This window comes from Bufo bufo, chromosome 7, assembly GCF_905171765.1.
Source record: "Bufo bufo chromosome 7, aBufBuf1.1, whole genome shotgun sequence".
Classification (NCBI taxonomy): Eukaryota; Metazoa; Chordata; class Amphibia; order Anura; family Bufonidae; genus Bufo; species Bufo bufo.
In genome coordinates, this window is record NC_053395.1 from 111,547,757 (window position 1) to 111,564,355 (window position 16,599).

Genomic DNA, 16,599 nt, shown 5'->3' on the forward strand with positions numbered 1-16,599 from the left:
AGTGGCTAAAGCATAGCAATGGGCTATTCTGAAGTGGCCTTCTATGAGCCCTGTTCTAAATTGTATTAAACATCTGTGGAAGGAGCTGAAACATGCAGTCTTGAGAACATATCTTTCAAACATGAGACAGCTGGAGCAGTTGCTCATGAGGAGTGGGCCAAAATACCTGGTGCAGAAGACTTATTGAGAGTTACAGAAATTGCTTGATTGCAGGGATTGCCTCAAAAGGTTGTGTTTCATTAGTTTGTTTTATAAAGGATTCTGTTGAACCACAATTCAAAAGCAATGTCTGATTTCCAATAGGCTTTTATTTTTTACTTTTGTCAGTTTCAAGTTCCGTGACCATTGTGGGTTTTTCTCTCTTTAACCGAAGGGTACCAACAATTTTTTCTATGACTGTACAAGAACAGCTGATTAAATCTGCATGCTGGGAATTGTAGTTTTACAGCAGTTAGAGTGCCGAAGGTTGCTGATCCCTACTGTAAGCTATACATGTTCGAGACCTCAGTTAAACCACTAGAGACCTGCAGTAAAATCTGAGAAGTATGTTACTGTTTTGGTATGGTGTGTGGCCATTTAACCAGCTGATGTATCGGAAGGAGATGTTGCCGGTGATAGTTAACAGACTCCCACACCAAACAGAGTAATTTGCTAAATTATGTTCAGAATTAGGGAGAAGTATATCCACCTAGAAATGAAACAAAGATAGCCATCAAATAGTATAAAAACAAGTCTGATAACACAGTTCCAGATGTGGATCCGCTGTCATTTGCAAAGATTTGACTCAGGGATACTCCTAATGAAATTATCTCTCTGGCCCCCCAGAGAGCGTTATATAAGTGGCAACCAGGGTGGATAAAAATCAATGATTTTTTTTTTAATAAATCAAAAAAAATCTGATTTTTTTGATTTAAATCGGATTTTTTTTTATATAAAATGCTTTTTGAGGAAAATATATTACCATCCAAAGGTTATTCCATCATGAAATAAAGATTCGTTTTTTAATTATGTAGAATAAGGCTGTACGTAGACTCCCATATTGTTGAATGGATTAGGCAGTGGCTGAGGGACAGACAACAGAGGGTTGTAGTCAATGGAGTATATTCAGACCAAGGTCTTGTTACTAGTGGGGTAACTCAGGGATCTGTTCTGGGACCCATATTGTTTAATACAGGGCTCGACAAATCCCGGGCGCCAGGTCGCCATGGCGACCAGGAATTTGGTCCTGGCGCTTGGGTATTTGTCAGCCCGTTTTCAAAGATGCGCTCTCGGCGCGCACCATGGTTTCCTGAGCCGGCACAGTGGAGAAGGAGAGGAGTCCCTCCCTCCCCACTGTGCGCGGCTGCCGCTGGCCACTAAGAACAGAGTAGGAGGAGGAGGGGAGAGACTGTGGCCACTGCGCCACCAATGAATGTGCCGGCCATATCCCGGCCCCTATGACTGCACGCTGTGATCCGTGCGATTAACTCCTCAGTTGAGGGGTTATTCGCGCGGATCACAGCGTCCTGTCAGAGGTCGGGTGCCGGGTTCTTCAGTCTCGACTCTCTGCATTGGTGGCAGTGGGCAGTTCCGATCGGAGTCCCAGCAGTGTAATGCTGGGGCTCCGATCGGTTTCCATGGCAGCCAGGAGTCACGCTACTGAAGTCCTGGCTGCGATGGTATGTTAGTAAGCATCATTATACTCACGTGCGCCGAGGCCGCCGGGCGCTCCTTCTTCTGTCTGTGCGGCTCATTGCTAATGCTTATAGCATTAGCAATGCGCCACACAGACCTATGAGAAGAAGGAGCGTCCGGCGATCACGGCGCACGTGAGTATAATGCTGCTTACTAACATACCATCGCAGCCAGGACTTCAGTAGCGTCCTGGCTGCCATGGTAACCGATCGGAGCCCCAGCATTACACTGCTGGGACTCCGATCGGAACTGCCCACTGCCACCAATGATGGGGGGAGGAGGAGGAGGGGGACCCTGTGGCCACTGCCACCAATGATTAATACTGGGGAGGGAGGCGGGGTGGGTTTGTTACCAGAGGGGGCTGATAAGAGGGAGGGGGACGGGACGGGCTGATCAGAGGCTGGAGGGGCTGATAAGAGGGAGGCTGGAGGGGCTGATAAGAGGGAGGCTGAAGGGGCTGATAAGAGGGAGGCTGGAGGAGCTGATCAGAGGGAGGCTGGAGGGGCTGATCAGAGGGAGGCTGGAGGGGCTGATCAGAGGGAGGCTGGAGGGGCTGATCAGAGGGAGGCTGGAGGGGGCTGATCAGAGGGAGGCTGGAGGGGCTGATAAGAGGGAGGCTGGAGGGGCTGATAAGAGGGAGGCTGGAGGGGCTGATCAGAGGCTGGCTGCCATGGTCAGCTCCCTGAAGTTCTGAGCAGACGGGGAAGGTTCCCATGGCAACAGGACGCCTGCTCAGGCGTCCTGCTGTCCATGGTGCTGAACAGATCTGTGCTGAAGGCAGAGATCTGTTCAGTGTAAGTAAAATACAGTGCAGTACCCTATATAGAGTACAGTACTGTATTATACAGACATCAGACCCACTGGATCTTCAAGAACCAAGTGGGTCTGGGTAAAAAAAAAAGTAAAAAAAAGTGAAAAAAAAAGTAAAAATCAAAAAACACATTTATCACTGATTAAAAATGAAAAAAATTAAACTCCCTACACATGTTTGGTATCGCCACGTCCGTAACGACCTGATCTATAAAACGGTCATGTTACTTTACCCGAACGGTGAACGCCATAAAAATAAAAAACTATGATGAAATTGAAATTTTGCCCACCTTACTTCCCAAAAAAAGGTAATAAAAGTGATCAAAAAAGTCGCATGTACGCCAAAATTGTAACAATCAAATCGTCATCTCATCCCGCAAAAAATGAGACCCTACTTAAGATAATCGCCCAAAAACTGAAAAAATTATGGCTCTTAGACTATGGAAACACTAAAACATGATTTTTTTGGTTTCAAAAATGAAATCATTGTGTAGAACTTACATAAATTAAAAAAAAGTATACATATTAGGTATCGCCGCGTCCGTATCGACCGGCTCTATAAAAATATCACATGACCTAACCCCTCAGGTGACCACCGTAAAAAAATAAAAATAAAAACGGTGTAAAAAAAGCAATTTTTTGTCATCTTACGTCACAAAAAGTGTAATAGCAAGCGATCAAAAAGTCATATGCACCCCAAAATAGTGCAAATCAAACTATCATCTCATCCCGCAAAAAATGAGACCCTACTTAAGATAATCGCCCAAAAACTGAAAAAACTATGGCTCTTAGACTATGGAGACACAAAAACTTTTTTTTTGTTTTAAAAATGAAATCATTGGGTAAAACTTACATAAATTAAAAAAATTGTATACATATTAGGTATCGCCGCGTCCGTGACAACCTGCTCTATGAAATTACCACATGATCTAACCTGTCAGATGAATGTTGTAAATAACAAAAAAAAAAACGGTGCCAAAAAAGCTAATTCTTGTTACCTTGCCGCACAAAAAGTGTAATATAGAGCGACCAAAAATCATATGTACCCTAAACTAGTACCAACAATACTGCCACCCTATCCCGTAGTTTCTAAAATGGGGTCACTTTTCTGGAGTTTCTACTCTAGGGGTGCATCAGGGGGGCTTCAAATGGGACAAAAACAGTCCAGCAAAACCTGCCTTCCAAAAACCGTATGGCATTCCTTTCCTTCTGCGCCCTCCCGTGTGCCCGTACAGCGGTTTACGACCACATATGGGGTGTTTCTGTAAACTACAGAATCAGGGCCATAAATAATGAGTTTTGTTTGGCTGTTAACCCTTGATTTGTAACTGGAAAAAAAATATTAAAATGGAAAATCTGCCAAAAAAGTGAAATTTTGAAATTGTATCTCTATTTTCCATTAAATCTTGTGCAACACCTAAAGGGTTAACAAAGTTTGTAAAATCAGTTTTGAATACCTTGAGGGGTGTAGTTTCTTAGATGGGGTCACTTTTATGGAGTTTCTACTCTAGGGGTGCATCAGGGGGCTTCAAATGGGACATGGTGTCAAAAAACCAGTCCAGCAAAATCTGTCTTCCAAAAACCAAACGGCGCACCTTTCACTGTACGCCCCGCTGTGTGGCCGTACAGTAGTTTACGGCCACATATGGGGTGTTTCTGTAAACGGCAGAGTCAGGGCAATAAAGATACAGTCTTGTTTGGCTGTTAACCCTTGCTTTGTTAGTGGAAAAAATGGGTTAAAATGGAAAATTAGGCAAAAAAATGAAATTCTCAAATTTCATCCCCATTTGCCAATAACTCTTGTGCAACACCTAAAGGGTTAACGAAGTTTGTAAAATCAGTTTTGAATACCTTGAGGGGTGTAGTTTCTTAGATGGGGTAATTTTTGGGTGGTTTCTATTATGTAAGCCTCGCAAAGTGACTTCAGACCTGAACTGGTCCCTAAAAATTGAGTTTTTGTAAATTTCTGAAAAATTTCAAGATTTGCTTCTAAACTTCTAAGCCTTATAACATCCCCAAAAAATAAAATATCATTCCCAAAACAATTCAAACATGAAGTAGACATATGGGGAATGTAAAGTCATCACAATTTTTGGGGGTATTACTATGCATTACAGAAGTAGAGAAACTGAAACTTTGAAATTTGCAAATTTTTAAAATTTTTGGGTAAATTAGGTATTATTTTGAGCAAAAAAAAAAAATTTTTGACTTCATTTTACCAGTGTCATGAAGTACAATATGTGACGAAAAAACAATCTCAAAACGGCCTGGATAAGTCAAAGCGTTTTAAAGTTATCAGCACTTAAAGTGACACTGGTCAGATTTGCAAAAAATGGCCAAGTCCTTAAGGTGAAATAGGGCTGAGTCCTTAAGGGGTTAAAATTATATCGCAATATAGATTTTATGACGCGGCTCCGCCTGGCTCCTAACTTTTTTAGCTGGCTCCTAGATTCCAAGGAAATTTGTCAAGCCCTGGTTTAATATATATTGCAGATGGCCTCGATGGTAAGGTGTGTCTTTTTTCTGATGACACAAAGATTTGTAACAGGGTTGATGTTCCTGGAGGGATACACCAAATGGAAAAGGATTTAGGAAAACTAGAGGAATGGTCAAAAATCTGGCAACTAAAATTTTATGTTGATAAGTGCAAGATAATGCACCTGGGGCGTAAAAACCCAAGAGCAGAATATACAATCAGTGATACAGTCCTAACCTCAGTATCGGAGGAAAGGGATTTAGGGTTATTATTTCAGAAGACTTAAAGGTAGGCAGACAAGTTCTAAAGACTCCACTTTCTAGCAGATGACCAAGCCGCCAGACCCCTCTCTCCTTCCATTCCTCAAAACCGTTCAGCAGCGTAAATTCAGATAGAACTGGGTTACCCCATAGTGGAGTATATTCACATATCTTAGCAACCCCCCTCAGGCGTTTGACCGAGTTCCATACCAAGTACATTGTACGATGCAAGAGAAGATCTGACCTCCTCGTTTTCGCCTCTACCCCTTCCAACAATAACATGATATCAGTAGCCCGCAGGTGTGACAATAATATCCGACTAGTCACATCCGAGAGCTCCGAGTCTAACCACCCCTTAAAATTTTGACTTTGGGCCGCCAAGTAATATACCCACGGGTTGGGAATCGCCAATCCCCCTTCTGTTTTGTAATGTTGCAGCGTTTCGAGTTTAATCCTAGCTTGTCCCTTACGCCACAGCAATTCCCTAAACATGGAGTTAATTCTACCAAAATTATCTGCGGACAGCCATATTGGGGCGTTATGTAGAATATATAGAAGCTGTGGCATCAGTACCATTTTAATAAGGTTAGCCCTGCCCACCACAGAAAGGAACAATTTACACCAGGCTTTGCACTTATTTCGTTGTTTATCCAACAGTGGAATAAGATTCAAACTCTCAAAGTCGGTAATCCTAGGGGAGACATTAATCCCCAGATACTTAAATACCTCTACACATGGGACATTATTAGCAGATACCGCCCCTGATATTGGTTGACCATCCACAAGCATCAGCGCCGATTTATGCCAGTTAATCGTCAGACCAGACAATCGCCCAAATCTGTCGATAAGGGACTTCACAGCCACCAATGACGCAGATGTGTCCCCCAAAAACAATAGGGTATTATCATCGTACATAGCTACCTTATTTTGTAAAGTGCCATACTGAAATCCTTGGATCTGGGCGGACTTACGTACCGCCGCAGCCAGCGGTTCTATCGCCAATGCAAACAACAAGGGTGATAAAGGGCAGCCCTGTCGGGTGACCCGATATAGATTAAATTGCTTGGACACCCCTCCATTCGCTCTTATACTGGCCTTCGGGCTAGAATACAGTACTTTAAACCACGCAATAAAGGTATCCCCAAAACCCATGTACCGGAAGGTAATCCATAAGAATTGCCACTCTACACTATCAAAGGCCTTGGCCGCATCTAAGGAGAAAATGGCCCTGTCCCCCACATTGTCCGAAGCAAACTGCAAGCTAGCAAAAACCCTGCGAATATTAATAGCGGTTGACTTCTGGGGCATAAACCCCATCTGATCAGGGTGAACCACAGACAATATTACTTTGGACAAGCGTGCAGCCAAGGCCTTTGCCAGTATCTTAACATCCGTGGATAACAAGGATAAAGGCCTATAAGAGTCCGGCAACTTCGGGTCCTTTCCAGCCTTAGGCAAAACCACTATCAGGGCCTCTTGCATTGAAGACGGTAAGTAACCAACCTCCAGGGAATATTTTAATACCTCCAGTAAATCCGGTAACAGAACCCCAGAGCATCTCTTATAGATCTCAACAGGCAGCCCATCTAACCCTGGTGCCTTATCATTCGTACTGCCTCTTCAAGCTCCTCCAATTTCAAAGGGGCATCTAGCAAAGAGCGGGCCTCCGGAGTTAACTTCGGGAGATCAGTCTCACTCAAAAACTTCATTATATCCTCCTCAGAACAGGATGTCTTCGATTAATAGAGAGAGAAATAAAAATTAGCTAAAATCTCTAATATGCTACCAGAGTCATGTCTAAGTTGCCCCCCTGAATCCACTAAGCCCGTGATGCACGCCGTGCCCTGTTGTTCCCTAGAAACCACTGATAGCATATGACCCACCTTTTCACCTTCCTCAAAGAGTTGCTGCTTATAGAACAAGCGCTTTCTGTTCACTACATGTAGAAGGTGACATCTCAACGCTTCCTGAGTCTCCCGTAACCGCACACCATTTTCTGTAGTCGGGGTCTGGGTGAAGGCGGCCTCTACTACCTGCATATCCTTATGCATCCGAGCGTCCATCTCTCTAGATTTAGATTTTATTTTACTGACAGATTTAATCAAAATCCCCCTCAGGTACGCCTTGGAGGCTTCCCAGACTGAGTGAATGGAGGCCGTGTTTCGGTTTACCTCAAAGTATTCAGTCATGGCAGTCACCACCTCTTCCATGTCTCCCATCAATGTCAGCCAGAACGCATTAAGGCGCCACACCCTTCTCCCCAATACTGGGTTGCCCGTCAGTGCCAGATCAATACACAGTGGTGAGTGGTCAGATAGAGTCCTAGGCAAATATACAGATTTAGTCACAAGCGAGTACATACAGGAGTTCACTAACCCTAAGTCTATCCTAGACAGGGACGTGTATGTGGATGATCAGCAAGAGTACATTCAGCACCCCGGATGAGTTTCCCTCCAGACGTCTAAGAGACCTACTTCCGTTAGCAATCTGCTAAAAGCGGTTTCAGCCCCAGCATCACCTCCCGCCGACACCTTACATCTATCTAAGGATTCATGTAGTACATTATTAAAATCACCTATGAGGAGGCATGGTAAATCAGAGAATTCCGCCACAAACTCCAGTACCGACCTCAAAAGGCACTGAGGTATATGGCGGAGGTATATAAATGCTCACCAGCACCATTCTGATTCCATGAAGAGCACAATGTACGCCCACAAACCTGCCCTCCGGATCTACTAGTTCCTTCAATCACTCAAAGTGGACCCTCTTATGAACCAGGAAGCTGACACCTCTAGAATGTGCGGAGAAGACAGAGTGCACCGAGTAACCCATCCAAGATTTTTTAATCATATGCAGTCTAGATTGAACCATATGCGTCTCTTGTAAACAGCAGACATCTGGTTGGTGCCTCAATAGGTACTGAAATATACTGTTTCTCTTGTTCACCTCCGCCATTCCCCGCACATTCCAGCTAATCACCCTGGTTGTAACTGTCATAGTAGGTCACAGAACTATAATAGCTGCAATCGGCGCTTCCGCGTAGCCGAACTCTATTGCATCGAATTATTACCTGCATTCTTAAAACAACACTGGAAAGTTCCCTCCCTCCCTCCCCACCCAATCCCCCCCCCTTCCCAACCAGTAAAGCATACTGAAAAGACATATTAATAACCCAACAATACAGGGCTATTTTAAAAAGAACCATCCCAACGTAGCAAAAAGCAAACTTAAGTTCAAAATGCAGCGAGATATAGTATCGCCCCAGAGTACATGTAACAACAGTTACTCACGCTCCTGTGAGAGGACCCCCCTGAACAACAGGTCCGGGAAGTCCAGATTAAATACCGCTCAAGGAAATAGACATTCCCCACGGAAGGGTGTTGTAGGTACCACAGCCGCCAGTCAGACTTCAAGTGTCGAAGTTTTGATTCCAGAGCTGCCGTTCGTTCTTATCTAGCCATTGCAGAGCCGAATCCGGGTTCTCGAAGAACATCGCAGAACCGAAGGCTACCACACGGAGTCTAGCCGGGAACAGCATGGAGTATTGAACCTGCAATCCACGAAGGCGTCGCTTAATTTCCACAAAACGGGCTCTTTGCTTCTGCACTTCGGACGAGTAGTCCGGAAAGATAGATATTTTGACCCCGTCTTTCGCTACATCCGGATGATCCCTGGACTGCCTCAGTATAGTGTCCCGATCTCTGTAGTGTAGCACTTTAGCCAAAATTGGACTGGGCGGGCGACCAGGTGGCAGAGGTCTAGTGGGGACGCGATGCACTCTCTGAATAGCGTACAAGGAGGAAAGGCCTTTATCTTTAAATTTAGCCGCCAACCATTTTTCAATATATTCTGTGGCATTAGGTCCTTACGCCTTTTCGGGCACACCAATTAGTCGCAGGTTGTTGCGTCTCGACCTATTTTCCAGGTCATCCGTTTTAGCGTATAATGCCGCTATATCATAAACAGCAACTTTGGCGGCCTTGTGCAACGGTTTAGCACCATCCTCCAATGCAGATACCCTGCGCTCCACTTCAGAAGTACGCTCTGCCACTTTATGAAGATTATGCCTTATGATAGAAATGTCCTCCTTGAGGCTGCCAAACTGAAGGTTTAAATTCTTCAAAGTGGAATTGCAGCTTGCTATGGCTGCCATTATATCATTTAAATTAGGCTCTGCTTCTATTGCAACTGGCACTGGGTTCACAGGGGTATCGCATCTAGGCTGACTGAGCGCAGCCTGCTGACTAAGAATCACATCAGAGTCCTGCATAGGCATCTCTTCGTCAGAGGAGCCGTCATTACCCCCTGAAACATTCTGGTCTCCTCCTGCGTTTTCCCATTGCTCTGGCTGGCTTCTCTGGGGCTGATGGGCATATTTCCCCAGTCGCGCTGCGATGTCCTGGTGCTGCAGCATACGCGCGTTCTCCTCCTCGGGATCGCAGGTCCTGCTCCAGTTTCTGCGTGTTTTTTACTTTCTTAGGCATCGCAAGCAGTCGCACTTGCCGTGCCTCTGTATCAGCACCTCAGGTACGTCCGCGGGGATATTTTAAAAGGCTGTATACACTTGCGGTCAGGCTGAACTGGACGGATGTTTGCAGGAGCTCTGAACCGTGCGTCTTACTCCATGCTCGGTCAGGCTCCGCCCCCTCGAAGCAGGGATGTTTTACTCAGCTACAGGAACTCCAGAGGAGACAAGTGGCAGAAGAATAACCTGCAACTGACAACCATACACTATGAAAAAAGGAGTCAGGTAGCTGTATGAAACTCCACCCAGGGGAACAAAGCAACCCAGGCATCATGATGTGCAGAAGTAAAGCGTTGCAGATAGCTGAGCAGGACTTGATTAATACATTCAGCTTCTTCATTGGATTGCTGATGGCAAGCTGAGGAAAAGTCCAACTTGATATCCAACATTTTACAGGTAGCTCTCCAGAACTTAGAGTTGAACTGCATTTCCCAATCAGACATGATGTATAAAAGGTAAACCATGCAGTCAAAAAATGAAGAACAAATTGGCTAGTTGACTGACAGACAGGAGGCTGATCAGAGGTACAAAGTAAGCCATTTTAAAAAATCAGTCATCCACCACCCAGACTACAATATAACCAAAAGCAGGAGGGAGATCGGTATGAAGTTCAAGGCCATATGCTGCCAAGATACATATGGCACTTGCAAGGGAAGTAACAGTCCTGCAGGTCTTTGCTTTGCAGACTGGTTCTGGGCACAAATAGAACAGGAGGCTGACATGACAAAGAACTTTAGCAGACTGTTCAGACACAGCAAGAACTTCAGGAACCCGCATACACAGAGTAGGTGATTTAGGAACCCATTCACACCCAACCAGAGCTGCAGGAACCAGTTCACACGTGGCAAGAGCAGCCGGAATGCATTTACACCCGGCAAGAGCTGCAGGAACCCTGTAGATAATTAGATTTGGTTTAGGTGATCACCTAATCAGCACCTGAAAAAGTAGAATGAAGTGTGCCTGTGATGGAATTCAACCGACACAGGAATGGAATTGCTGCCATAGACGTGGAGACGATAATTTAAGAATAAATTGGAGTGGTCTCAATTTATTCCAAAGCTGTATATATAGAACACAGGTATGATACGTAATGTATGGTACTGATCAGAGCTCAGCGGCTGCAGGATGCACACAGGAAAGAAAAACTCCCTGTGTCAAAGCTGTGACATATGTCACTGATCACTGCTTGGCAGCCACAGTTCACATAAAGAAAAGGTGCAGGGCAGGAAAAAAAAAAAAGTTAATGGATGGCTCAACATCCGTAAAAACGTACACAGGGGAGAAGGAGGATAGGGACATATTTTTAGCACAGTAAATCAGAGGTCACAGGTGCCTCACAAGTCTCACACGTTAACACTCAGCAAGAGATGCAGGAACCTGTTCACACTCAGCAAGAGCTGAAGGAACTCAATCACTCTCGGAAAGAGCTGCAGGAACCCATTCACACTTTGTGGATACTGGACAGCAATGGTCAAGACGACTAGGCAGAAAGATGCACAAGCCACTCAAATTGACCTTACAACACAAAGTACAGACACAGCTGCCACAGGAATATGGACAAAATATGGGCACAAAAACAGGCTCAAATTAAATTAATATAGAAAGTCCATGCCAGTACACAAACAAAGACTGTAGATAATATATTTGAGCACCCAGGACGGGTTAAAGAACTCAAGACACACATAGCAAACACAGAACTCAGCAACATACAGCTGTGAAGGTTCTCATTTATCCAGGTCATGGTATATCTGTAAAGAATAAATCAAGGCAACTGGACTTACTGTAGATTTCTTGAAAACGTTTCACTAGTTCTTCCAACGAGCTCTCTCAATTCTGAGTGACTGTACAAGAATTCTCTGTTAATAAATATGTAACTGAATCAACATCTGGTAATTATACCCAGCATGGGGTCAGAGGTCATTATACCCAGCATGGGGTCAAAGGTGTTGATTCAATTATCCTAATTGGAGCACAATACATTGCTGTCTTGACACCTTTTTCTGGGAGGTCATTATCACCTACTGACTCCAATTAGGATAATGGCATCAACACCTTTGACCCCATGCTGGGTATAATGACCTCTGACCCCATGCTGGGTATAATTACCAGATGTTGATTCAGTTACATATTTATTCCCAGAGAATAAGAATTCTTGTAGTCACTCAGAATTGAGAAAGCTCTTTGGAAGAACGAGTGAAACGTTTTCAAGGAATCTACAGTAAGTCCAGTTGCCTTGATTTATTCTTTACAGATATCAGCAACATACAGCAGCCTGACACAGAACAAGGAACCAACACCTCACACAGAACACTGGAACATATGTAGCAGACTTAAAGCGAACCTGTCATCAACTTTATGCTGACCGTACTGAGGGCAGCATAAAGTAGCGACAGAAATGCTGATTTCAGCGGTGTGCCACACATCAGCTAAAAGTAAGTGGTTGACGAGAACGAGCAACATAATCATTGCATCCCAGGCCTTGAAAAGAGTCAAATCTACTTGAGAAGAGTCCTGGCTATTCATGAATTCCTGCTCTCCCTGCCCACCTGCTGATGACTGACAGGCTTCTACCTAGTTTTCTCCCTTTCTGTCTAGGAGAGAACTGCCAATCATCAGCGGATGAATGAGTGCAGGAGATTATGAATAACCATGACTCTTTTCAAGTAGATTTTTTCAAGGCCTGGGCTGCAATGATTATGATGCTGGTTCACAGCAACCGCTGAAATCACTATTTCTGTCTCAGTACGGTCAGCATAAAGTTGATGACAGGTTCCCTTTAAACTCATGGACAACAGGCGCAGAATCAGATAGGAGGGAATTAATCCCACAAGGACCAGAATAAAGAAAGATACATGTCACAGTAGTGCAAATCACAACCACTGCCAGTACACACTGACTGAAGTGAATGTGCACTGTCATACTGAGAAATCATGCTAGCTAAACATCCACAAGTATCAAGCAAACAACCAACACCACAATAGTAAATGGTGAACAGACATGTACAGTATCAAATAGCTTCTCTATGCAGATACAGAAAAAGGATAGATACAAGTCACAGTTGCAGATTACACACACAAGATTCCGTGGTCAGTATGCAAGGAACGCAGCAACCAGCCCACAAGGTATACAATGGCACACACTGAACAGACATGTAGTCCAGAAAACAATATTTTATGGAATAACCCTGATTTTTACAGCTTTCATAAGTGTTAGCATGCTTTCCACCAGTCTTTCACGGGGTTGTTGGGTAACTTTATGCCACTCTTAGAGCAGAAGTTCATGCATCTTCCTCTTGAGGTTCCAGGGGTTTTCAATGGGGGTTCAGGTCTGGAGATTAGGCTCAATGACAGGGTCTTGATCTGGTGGTCCTTCATCCACACCTTGATTAACCTGGTTGTTTGACATGGAACATCCTGCTGGAAAAACAAACAAAAAAAACAACAATTGTCAGAGTTTGGGAACATTGTCAGAGCAGAAGGAAGCAAGTTTTCTTCCAGGATAACTCTGGACACGGCTTGATTCAGGTGTCCTTTACAAAATCAAATCAGCCTTGCTGAAACAGCCCCACATCATCACCGATCCTTCAACAAATTTCACAGTGGGTGTGAGACACTGTAGCTTGTAGGCCTCTACAGGTCTCCGTCTAACCAATACATGACCTGTTGTTGGGCAAAGCTGAAAATTTGACTCAGAGAAGGTGACCTTATTCCAATCCTCTATGTTCCAATCCTTGTATCTTTTGCTCCTCATTGATGAAGGGCTTTTTACTAGCTTTGCATGACTTCAGCTCTTCCTCTAGAAGCCTGTTTCAAACCATCCTTGCCATGCATGTCACCCCAGGTCCTGCTTGCCATTCTTTTTGTAGATCACTTGATGTCATCCTACAGTTGTTAAGTGAGATTCAAATGAGGTGGCGATCATCACGGTCAGCAGAAAGTCTTTTCTGCCCTCTGCCAATCTGTAGCTTTGTTGTTCCCAATGTTTGCTGCTTGACCTTGTTCTTATAAGCCGCTGTCTTTGAAATTTGAAAAATGAAAGCAACCCGATGCTTACTGTATCCCTCTGCCTATAAATCTAGAATTCAACCATTTTTTTCCCACTCAGAACTATTATTTTCAACTCTTTTGGCATGGTCTGTAGTTATTTTTTATTACACTTACTTTTAGGTACTACTAGTATTGCTTTTGCCATCCAGCTGGTTCTATAACAAAAGAACAGTCATGATCAAAAGCAGTGGTCTTTATGCTTTTGCTTCTTAGATTTGGTTTAGGTGATTACCTAATCTGCACCTGAATAAGTAAAATGAGGTGTGCCTGTGATGGAATTCAACCAACACTAGAATGGAATGGCTGCCATACATGTGGAGATGCCGATTTAAGAAAAAATGGAATAGTCCATTTTTTTTCTAGAGCTGTATATATAGGTACAATGTATGGTACTGATCAGTGCTCAGCCGCTGCAGGATGCACACAGCAAAGGTGTAAAAAAAATAAAAAAAAAGGGCCAAAAAAGGAGCACAGATGAATAAAAAAAACTCCCTGCACCAAAGCTGAGCAGAGGTGCTGATCAGTGACTTATGACTCCGGTAAAGAAAAATTGGTACAGGGCTAAAAAAAAAAAAAAAGGAATGGATGGCTTGGCATCCGCACAAAACTGCACAGGGGATAAGGGGTCAAGGATTGTGCAATTGCTGCAAATACACAAATTAAGATCAATGCAAGCAGTTTGAGAGACATAGTTTTAGCACATTAACCCAGTAGATCAGAGTGCACAGGTGCATGACAAGTCCCAGTAGGTCACCGCACAGCAGGTCACAGAACCTCTATGCATGCAATATCAACTGAAATGGCAGCATGCAGAGAGGCTCTTGCTAAAATATATGCCCCTCTGGGGCTGCGATTGGCTGGTATGCTTTAGTAGTTAATTGCAGCACTTACTGGGGACACTATACCAAACCCCTCTGTAAACATGGAAGTGATTGCAGCTGTTTTGAACAGCACAAATCACTCATTTTTGGCCACTTGCAGCCCCTTCATTGGCTTTTACGAGGAAGCTGCGACTGTTTTCTTGCGACATATCATACTTCATGTTAGTGGTGAATTTGAGTCGATATGTTTTACCTTTACTTATAAAAAATAATAATAAAATCAAAAATTGTAAGAAAAATTTGGAAAAAAACAAAATTACTTACCGGTAATTCCCTTTTCATGAATCCTCCATGACGGCATACCATGAGAGATGACCCGCCTCCAACCAGGTAGGGACAGGAAGTATAAATTAGACCCTCCTTCAGCTCATCCTCAGTGTCTTTCTGGACCGACAGCCTAGAGAGTCTTATCCTCATATAAAAGGATTATTATCTATTTACAATTTTTTTTTGCATTCACACCCACACACACCTTCACCAAATTTTTGGTCTATATGTGGGCCTGTATGTACATATTCCTACATATATTTATTCATATACGTAATTTAGGGTGGGAAATCCATGCTGTCATGGAGGATTCATGAAAAGGGAATTACCGGTAAGTAATTTGGTTTTTCCCTTTCATCCTCCATGATGGCATACCATGAGATATAACAGATTAATACTCTTATTAGGGGGGGGGGGGGACACGACGACTATGGCTTGAAGCACCTTCCTGCCGAAGCGAGCTCCTCACTAGATGTAGTATCCACTCTATAATGTTTAATAAATGTATGAGTACTTGACCATGTCGCTGCTTTGCATATCTGTTCTAATGAGGCACTTGCCCTCTCTGCCCAGGATGCAGCCACGGATCGTGTGGAATGTGCTGTAAAGGACTTTGGTGGAGGAATATCTGACACTTTATATGACTCTGAAATTGCAATTTTTATCCATCTGGATAAGGAGTTTTTTGTGGCTTTTTGCCCTTTATGTGTTCCACTGAACTGGACAAATAGATGTAGTCTGTTTTCCTAAACATTTTTGCAACCTCTAGATAGAGTAACACAGCCCTACGTACATCTAACTTGTGAAAATTCCTTCATTTTTTGGGTTTGAGCCGAATGATGGGACAATAATTTCCTCCTGCCTGTGGAAGTTTGATACCACTTTAGGAAGAAAAGAATTGTCCAGTTTAAATACAATTCTGTCCGGAAATATGGTGCAAAAGGGTTCCACTATTTTTAGAGCTTGGATTTCACTCACTCTTCGCGCTGAGGTCATTGATACCAGGAATAAAGTCTTTAGAGATAGATATCTCAACGAGGTTTCTGACAATGGTTCAAACGGGGCGTTTGTCAAACCTAATAGCACTACATTGAGATCCCAAGGGGAAACTGTAGGTCTTACGGTCTTAACCTATCTGCTCCTTTTAAGAAACGGATAACCCAAGGATGTTCCGTAATTTTTTCACCAAACACTGCACTTAAGGCTGATATGTGTACCCTTAGCGTGTTTGGGCGTAAACCTTTTTCAAAGCCGGACTGCAGGAAACCTAGAACTGCTTGGACTGAGAACTTCTGCAAAGAAGTTTTTTCCTGGATACACCAACAGCAGAATTTATTCCACACCTTACGATAAATTTTAGAAGTTACATCTTTTCTGCTGGCTGAAACTTTTTTAGTTTTGTGTTTGTGGCTGAAGCAAAAAGATCTACTTGTGGGGTTCCCCACAATTCCGTGATTTGGAGAAAGACGTGTCTTTCTAGGCTCCATTCTGTTGTTTTTAAGGAAGTTTTGCTTAAAAAGTCTGCTTCTATGTTTAGGGATCCTTTTGAATGGATTGATGATAAGTGATTCTCCGCCCAGGAGAATATTTTTTCTGTTAGTTTGCTCAATGCTAAACTTCTTGCCCCGCCTTGATGGTTCAGGTAAGCAACTACTGTTGT

At 43.6% G+C, this 16,599-nt stretch overlaps 1 protein-coding gene across 2 annotated transcripts in view; it reads right to left on the reverse strand.

The window, feature by feature from the left end:
- The window catches only part of ORMDL1 (ORMDL sphingolipid biosynthesis regulator 1), a 261,792-nt gene that overhangs the window by 21,550 nt on the left and 223,643 nt on the right, over window positions 1-16,599 (reverse strand). The window contains exon 5 of one of the 2 annotated variants that reach the window (XM_040440518.1): window positions 12,363-13,158. The exons of the other annotated variant lie outside the window; for it this stretch is intronic. Coding sequence (XP_040296452.1) covers window positions 13,131-13,158 — 28 coding nt within the window. The 3' untranslated portion in view covers window positions 12,363-13,130. Of the gene's footprint in view, window positions 1-12,362; window positions 13,159-16,599 lie in introns of those variants that run through there. 2 annotated transcript variants of the gene reach the window in all.